Here is an 8523-nt window from a genome sequence, read left to right on the forward strand (position 1 = left end):
TTTTTCGGCTTGCGAGCTACTTTTAAAATGACCAAGTCAAAATGATCTACCTACATTAAAAATGCTGAATATCTATTTATTTATATATATACAGAGTATACTTTATATTTACAATATATGTTGGCGTACCTTGCATAACTGCATGAACCCTTATGGCACAATACAATTCTGTACATTTTTGGTCATTACCTTACTCTGATGACTTGCACTGAATGGGATTGGCCAGAGTTGCATAATCCAGACAGTAGCTGCTGGTAGCCCGCCTCAAGCACACTTCCAAATGATCATCAGTCATGGTGGAACGGTGTTTGGACTTAATGTTCTTCATGTGGGAAAAGGCTGACTCACATAAATAAGTAGAGCCGAATAATACAGTCAAGAAGGTATCACATTTCCTCATGTTTGGGTACTTTTCCTCTGTGAGAAAACCGTCCATGAGCCCTGGACTTCAGCTGAACGTCAGCTTGTAGTGTCAAAATCTCATCCTCCACTCCAGACGAGTTCAAGTGAAACAGGGTTGCAATTTTTGATGCGAGTAAATCAACCTCAATATCTTCCCGAAATGTGCAGAACATAAGTGTAGCAACTGGCTCGAGTAAAGCAAAGTCTTGAAAGCGTTTGTCAAACTCTGACAGACACTTGTCAATCTGCTCTGTGTAGCGCGCACTGTCAAGTTACGCACACGCCTTCCGTTGAGTCTCCAGTTCTGACGCGAGGTTTTGGAAGTTTCCCAAATCATGGCGCTGCAGCTTTAGCTTCTTTAGTAGAAATAAATTGGAAGGCTAACTAATTAGCTCGCCGGAGTTTTGCAGTAGCTCGCGCGGTTGACCGCACATACGTGGTGACCCGTGTGTTAGAAAATCAAGTGGCAAATGACATGAGGAAATCTAATTGTTTTTGAATGGCATGCGATCTACTCGCACTACCTCCGCGACCTGGTTTAAGGGTTTTAATTAGTAAGGTTTTAGCTTTAGATAAATGAGTGTTGGCTTATAATGCACAAGTTTTGTGTAAGTCTTTCTATATGTGTTTTATATATTTTTGCGGTTTTTAAACACAGCCCCAAATTTACACCAAACTCAGCAGCTCTACGTCACTTTACTTTATTATTTTTGTTATCCGGCCCCCACATGTACTGCACGATTGAGTCTCCCGGCACTCTCCACTTTCTTTCAAATGCTCCTTTTTGGCCTTTCAGCCAAACTATGGGGATCAGTCCGGGATGGGGATGCTGTCGTCTGGGTTGGGCCTCGGCTATGACCGTGGCCAGTACATCTCAGGTCACGGCCCAAAGCACGGTATGCTGCGGCAGAAATCCATCGGTGAGGCTGTCTGTATTTTCTGTCTGCCCCTCCTTTGGCCTGTCTGTCTGTCCTCTGGACCAGTAGAGGTCCACACTGTGCTGACCTGTTTGTCTGTGGCCAACAATGTCTTGTCGCTCACAAAAAATGTGCACACTTTGTATCTGTAGCTGATCGTATGTTTACACTCAGCTGTTTAACATACTATAACTGTACATTAAAATAAACATGTTTGTTTGTCTTATACTCACCCTACTACTATCTGTTTTTTTACAGTAGTGCCACTAATCTGTTTTATTCTGATTGATTATTTTCTGGTTTGTTGCTCACTAAAGCTTTGCTAACTCTTGAAATAGTAGTCATAGTAGAAATAATAGTCCTGAAATAGTAATGTGCTCTCTGGTGACCAACAAAACAAATGCTGTGTGATGCTGTCCAGTTGCTACTTGTTTGTGAAATACAATACATAGCACTAACTAACTTATCTACTAACAGACAGGAATTGAGGACAGACTCGCTGGCAGGTAGACGGGCAGTCAGATTTAGACAGACACTCTCATAGATTACCCTCAGCTTTCACTTTTTCTGGCTCCATTTCCTCTCTACTCTTATTCGCTGAAAAACCTTTCTTCTTCTCTTCTTCATCAGCCTCTCTTACTCTCACTCTACACCATCTGTAAGACCTGTCAATCCCAATTTCATCCTAATTTTTTTTTCTCCATTTGTAAATGCTGTACTGCAGGGGTGACTGAGGAGGAGAGGCAGTACCTTCATCCTCCAGCCGTGAAGTTTGCTCGCAGTCTGTCAGTGCCTGGCCCAGAGGACATCCCTCCTCCTCCCACCACAGCTCCACCAGAGCCTCCATTCTCCTCTGCTCCGCCACTAGGTTGGAGAACAAAGTCATCCCAGCAGCCTGTCTCCGTGTCCCAGTCCACATCCACATCTGCCCACTACCAGCCCTACTCCCAGTCAGTGCATTTCACTCATGGGGGCAGGGAAAGGGCAGGTGGTTCCAGCACTGGCCCCAGTGGTGGAGCGGTGGACCACCCAACCTCGTATGGACACACAGCTGGCCACACTGCTCAAAGCAGGACTGCTTCGCGAAAAGTTGCCTATTCTGGGGAGCCTGTTGGAGCTGGCACAGGGGCTGGAGGAGGGGCCAAGACAGCAGGTCTTAGGAGAGGCTACAGCACCGCTATCCCCCCATCCAGCATTGCCACTGTAATGCCCCAGCAACAACAGACTACCCAAAGTCAACCCCAGCGTACAGACCGCAGTGCAGCTGGGGCTGGAGCAGGTGGTACCAAAGCAGGGGCCCGGAGAGGTAAGGGACCCCTGATGAAACAATCCAAGGTAGAGGACCTACGCATCAGCCAGGGTACCCTGGGGGGCAAAGGCTCAGTGGAGAAAAGCTCCATCCCCATCCCCACCATTATTGTCAAGGCCCCTTCAACCAGCAGCAGTGGACGCAGCAGCCAGGGCAGCAGTGTGGAGGCCGACGCTCCTGCATCAGGAGAGACAGATGAAGCCAAAACACCACACGGTCCTCCTCCCGCCACTCCTGCTCCACAGCCCCCTGCCCCGCCTTCCAGCCCAGCACCGCCGCCTCCATCCTTGCCTTCTATGCGAGCCCAGGATAATCTGGACTTTACCAGCCAGTTTGGAGCTGCCATTGTTGGTGCAGCTCGCCGAGACAGGGAACGGTTGCATGAAGCTCGCAGAAAGAGTGCTTCCTTGTTCATGTCTGCTGAGGAGGATGTGAGTCTAGGGGGAGTGAGTGATGGAATATCAAGAACTCAAGTGTCACATCAACAGCTTAGCACACAGGCTGAAAGTTCATCAACACGGCTGCGCCCGTCTAAGTCTATTGACGAGGGCATGTTCTCTGGGGACAGTTTTATCCATCACACCCGCAGTATGCCTCCTGCCTTTGGTCTTCCTGAGTACTCCTCATCTGCCCTGGACTATCAGCCTAAGTCTGTGCCTACTGACATGTACACAGCAGCAGGCAGGCAGCCAGCGCCCTCCAGTACAACCACCTTCATTCACCCTCTAACAGGAAAGGCCCTTGACCCCACATCGCCATTAGGCCTCGCCCTGGCTGCTAGAGAGCGTGCTCTGAGGGATGACAGCAGGTTAAGGAGGGGAACAGAACACTACTTCACCCGCCAGATGTCGAGTGTGGTGTTTCCTTCATCTACTGTCAACTCTCAGCCAGTGTCGTCCACCGCCCAGTCCTCCAGCTCCTCTTACCTGGTCACCTCGTCTTCTCTGGCTGCTACCACAGCCACTGTTGGCCGCCCATCCTCGCCCAGAATCCTTAGAGGAGTCGGGAGTGTGTGGAGTGAAGAAGGTGGTGGAGGAGAGAGAGAGCGTGAAGGAGGAGGGGCTCGGGAGGGGCTTAGAGTTCGCTTCTCTGAGGACAAAACGGTCCACACGCACCAATACCAGCCTCAGCCGTATCAACCAACCTACAAGGAGAGGGAGCGGGAGAGGTCGAGAGAGCGGGAGAGGTCGAGGGAGAGGGACCTGTCGAGAGAAAGAGAGAGGGACAAAGAGAGAGAGGGTTACATGAGGAGGGCAGAGCAAGCTGCTGCCAATGTGGCTGCTGCTGATAGCTCTGCTCACCAGGGGTCCCACCCTCAGCAGCCGGGGAGACCCTCTTTTCTCAGGATGGAAAGTCAAGCTGATGCCTATATCTTGTCCCTCACCCCTCCCTCACCTCCACCTACCAGTACTCACCAGACAGCGAACACTACTGGGAGCACTGGGACTGGTCTGATGGTCCTTCCTCCCCCTGCCCCCTCAATTGATGCAGACGATGAGTTTGTCTACGCAGACCCTCTCCCACCTCCATTACAGTTTGCCAACAGCTTCGACAGGGGAATTGGGGGATTATCAGGGTACTCACAACACGGGATGCGCCCAAACAGCCTGACCTCCCGCCAACAGCAGGTCCCACCCCCTCCACCTCCACCTCCACCACCACCCCCTCCACCCCCCATAAAAGAACCATTTGTAAGTGGGTTTCCTGCTCATACACCCCTGCCTTCTCCTCAGGCAGGGGACTCCACTGCCTCCAGCCTTACATCTTACGACAGTGAGGTGGCTAACCTTACTCAGTCTGCTCCCTCCCCCTCCCAAACGTCACCCAACCCCCCGCCCCCTCACTCGCCCTCTACCCTGCAGCCCACCTCGATAACGGGACCGCCGCCTCCCCCGCCAGTCTCACCACCACCTCCTCCTGGATCCTATCACAGACCCTTCTCCATGTCCCATCCCCACCATCTTTACAACAGCTCACATACTCCTGGGCGCTCTTCCCCCACGCCTCCCCCACACACAGTCGCACCTCCCCTGGGCTACCGTGGTCCCCCAATACCCTCCTCCACTGCTGCCACCTCTGCTCCACTTAGGGGCACTTTCTCACATGCCACGGCCGCTAGCTGTGCCGCTACTACCACCGCTGCTGCCACCACAACAAGCACCTCCACTCAGCTCTACCAGGAGCGCACACACACCACACATACAACATCCTCCACTGCTATCACGGGCAGTCGCCGGACAGGGGAGCACCACCGCCCTCACCTCGCTACCAAGAAAGGAGAGTCCCAGGAGACGGTGGTGGACTCTGGGATTGAAGAGCTGGACAGCCGCAGCAGCAGTGACCACCACCTAGACAGCATCCTGGCCAGTGTCCGGGCAGACAGGCTGGACCGAGGGGAGAGAGGACGGCCAGGAGGAGGAGGCGGGACAGGGGAATCAGAAAGGGGAGGAGATTTTCTGGAGTCTTACATGAGCTACCTGGATGGACAAACTTTTGAAATGCAGAATGCCACAGTAGCAGCCTCCACCTACCCAAAAATAAACAGGTTCAGAGAGGGAGGTCGCACCAGTGATCTACACAGACAGACCAGCACCGCTCCTGCATCCTTTCACTCCCACAGACGAAGGGACGAGCAGGAAGAGGACGAGGAGGGAGTGGAGGAAAGCAGCCGCGAAGGGTATGAGGTGAGGGACATGCAGAATTTGGGACGTCCTATTTCACCATACCTTGATCGCCCTCGTACTCCTGAGATGAAGCCCCTCTGGGGCGAGGGGCAGATGGCGGGTGACCAGTCCGCGGCACTTTTAGAGGGGAGAAAGATTTACCCTCCTGCATCCAGTATGAAGCCCAGCATCATCAATGAGCTGAGCAGTAAACTGCAGCAAAGAACCAAGGACAGCTGGGGCAGCCAGAGACCGTTGGGCAGACACAGGTACACATCAGTGAAAACTTTTATGTTTTCAGTGTCACAGCATGAACTGCATTTTTTGTTGTTGTTGTTGGAGCACAGCATTGTCATTCTATTCATGTCTCACGTGTATCAGTGTGCCACCTGTGAGTTCTTTACCTTCCACAGTTGATGTTCAAGCCTTCTGTGAAAATCTGTGTACTGTCTGTTTATGTCCTGTGTAAGTGTTTTGTCTATACTGTGTAAACTCTCCTCTCCTTTTATTTCTCTGGCTTTTTCCATGTGTTTCTCTCAGAAGCAGAAACAGGTAATAGAGCCACTTCCACACTTTTTTTCTGTCAGGAAGAACATAAAACTTTTACACCTGCTTGAATTTACAACATGTTGTGAGACAGGAAGGAGAGAAAACTATGTTTATGTTATGTTAACTGATTTTACACAATCAAGATGTTGACAGTATGAAATCATTTTAATCCAGTGGTTCTAAAAATAGCTGGACAATGTTTGACTAACATATCCGATAATTTCTGTTTTTTCATCTTATTGTTTTCTGTTTTTTAATCATGCTTTTCTCTTGTAACAATTTCTCTCCATTCACAGATTTTCAGAAGACTCAGCCTCAGCTCTGAGCCCTCCCTCAGCTCGATCCCAGTCACCATCTCCGATTTCATTATCGCAGCCATCGTTATCCCCGTCCCCCACCCCTGCCTCCCAGTACCCCAACTGGGGAAGACCGCCATCTCCTCAACCTCCAGCTGCCTCTCAGCCTCCACGTTCGCATTCCCCGCTTTCCCCAACATCTTATTCCCCTTATCCCACCTCCCCAAAACACAGACCTGTCTACCGAACCAAAGCCCTAGAATTCCAGTTCATCCCCAGTCGCGAGTCCCGTAAAGCAGAATCACACATGTTCCAGCGTAGGAGAGCACCCAGCCCCCTCATCTCCCCGTCAGAGAGGCCCAAGCTGGGTCCACCACGACCATCATCCCTTCCGCTCCTCCCCACCACACCTCTTTACAGTGCAATGTACGACCTCCGAGGTTCAGTCACGCCGCCATCACCTGGGAATCCTCTTGGCGATCCTTACTTCTCACCCTCTCCTCCACTGTTTGCCCCCTCTGGTGCCCCACCTCCTCCGAACTCAGCTTTAGTTGTCTCTCGATCCCTCTCTCCAACTCACTTCCTGTCTGGGACCTCTTCTCCGCCCCTGCACCCTCTCCCTCCACCTACATGCTTGAGTTACCCCCATCTACCACCACCTTCCCCTACAAAGCCTTTTGCCTCCAAGCCGCTGCCCTACTGGACCAAGTATGACGTTGCAGACTGGCTAGGATACCTCAACCTGGGTGAGCACAGAGAGCGTTTCCTGGACAACGAGATTGACGGCACCCATCTGCCCTCCCTAACGAAGGACGACTATCTGGATCTGGGTGTGACACGCGTAGGCCACCGGATGAACATAGAACGGGCCTTGAGGACCATAATGGACAGGTATGGCTGCTATTCTCCATCATCATTGACCAGCTTAATTATTTGCAATATTTATACCATACTATGTTTTTTATGATTTGTTAATGGCATACTATATACTACCATCCTTATAATTAATGGCCAAACTTTTGCCCCTATCTACCATAGCGGCCATTTTGGCACAGGTCAATTAACCAATTATCTAAACCAACAAACTTCTGACAACTGCAACCAGATACAAAAGATCTGCACACATTACTGATAATAGTTTCCATTGAACATAAATCTTTGTCAGGCATTGTGAAATCATTATCACAAAGCAGAACAAGCAATATATAGACACAAACACATCAGCTTAGGCGGTTGTGATCTGCATGATTGATGGCCAATCTAAAAAAAAACACCATTCATCATAATTTCACAAAAAACACCAAATATAACTTGTATCTTATGTCTGTTCTTCTGTCCTCAGGCTGTCCAGCAGCCCATTTCCCATTTTGGTTCTCTCACCTCGGGATGGACAGACTGAGAGGAGGAGGGATGATGGGAGTCGGAGCTGAGGTTGCAAACGCAGAGGCAGAAAAAGAGAGAGAGCGAGAGTAAGAAAGAAGGAGGGGTTGGAGTCAATGAGGGAGGAAGACACAACTGCTGCTATCCATAGTGGATTCACACAACAAATGCGAGGGGACAGATTTCACACAGAGAGCGACAGAAAGAGGGAGTCAAGTCCCAAAGGGAGATGGAAACACAGGGATGGAAAAAGGGCTGACGATCCATAAAGACACCGGCTGGCACTCCCGAGTTGTGGCAGGCTGATATACACAAGTACATTCCCCACATGCATGCACCGTCACACCAATCAACAAACAAGCACCACACACACACTTTCATCTGAAACACTGTGGCTGCAGCAGATATTACGAGTGAAGAACAGAGATGAAATCGAACCAAATACACAAGCAAAAGCCAGTTTGATTTAAAAAACATATTTGAACTAGCGAGCTAGAGAAGAAGATAAAGGTGTCATTCATCATGCAGCCATCTTGTTGAATAGTCCTCTTACCCATCAGCCAGCTGGTTAAATCTGTTTAGGTTTGAGAGTGGAACCCACCACGAATATTTCAATTGCATCAATGACAACTTCTTCCCGTGTGAGTGGATTGTTCGTTTTAAAACGTGTCTGAATATCACTGCGGAGTAATTAAGGGTGAATGTTGGTGAATGTCTGCAGGTGTTAGGCTTTTTCTGTCTGGATGGTGAATGTAGGACGACGTAAGGCAGTATATGGTGACAGCTTCCACATCTGTTATTAGAGGGGACGAGGGCGCAGACGGATGACTTGCCTCCTCGGTTCAAACCGAGGAGTCTGGCTGTGTGTTCAGCTTTGATTGGTTATGTCTTGTTTTTACCTCACCACTGGTAGGGCTCTGTCCTCACTGCAGGTCCTGTGATCAGGATATTTTGTGTTTCTCTATAGCTCTTTATCATCTTAAGTCTTATAATGAGATTATATATAT

The 8523-nt window shown here is 49.9% G+C and overlaps 1 protein-coding gene across 3 annotated transcripts; it reads left to right on the top strand.

The window, feature by feature from the left end:
* Positions 1 to 722: 722 nt before the first annotated feature.
* On the top strand, positions 723 to 8279 carry shank1 (SH3 and multiple ankyrin repeat domains 1). 3 transcript variants are annotated; one of them, XM_031839839.1, is made up of 5 exons: positions 723 to 1298; positions 2044 to 5560; positions 5832 to 5843; positions 6137 to 7027; positions 7479 to 8279. In XM_031839839.1, the coding sequence occupies exons 1-5, from the start codon at positions 1223 to 1225 to the stop codon at positions 7564 to 7566; spliced, it is 4584 nt and encodes a 1527-aa protein (XP_031695699.1). In that variant the 5' UTR covers positions 723 to 1222; the 3' UTR covers positions 7567 to 8279. The 3 variants fall into 3 exon arrangements, with proteins under 3 accessions (XP_031695699.1, XP_031695700.1, XP_031695701.1); XM_031839840.1 differs by having other exon boundaries at positions 5835 to 5843; XM_031839841.1 differs by lacking the exon at positions 5832 to 5843.
* Positions 8280 to 8523: the final 244 nt, after the last annotated feature.

This window comes from Anarrhichthys ocellatus, unplaced genomic scaffold (genome assembly GCF_004355925.1).
Source record: "Anarrhichthys ocellatus isolate YVR2014 unplaced genomic scaffold, GSC_Weel_1.0 scaffold2000, whole genome shotgun sequence".
Lineage (NCBI taxonomy): Eukaryota > Metazoa > Chordata > Actinopteri > Perciformes > Anarhichadidae > Anarrhichthys > Anarrhichthys ocellatus.

Bases quoted from the DNA above. Each gene is read 5' to 3' on its own strand.
- shank1 (XM_031839839.1), top strand. From the start codon at position 1,223: ATGGGGATGCTGTCGTCTGGGTTGGGCCTCGGCTATGACCGTGGCCAG. The intron at 1,299-2,043 runs GTATGCTGCGGC...GCTGTACTGCAG, and splicing joins AGGTCACGGCCCAAAGCACG to GGGTGACTGAGGAGGAGAGG. The intron at 7,028-7,478 runs GTATGGCTGCTA...TTCTGTCCTCAG, and splicing joins TTGAGGACCATAATGGACAG to GCTGTCCAGCAGCCCATTTC.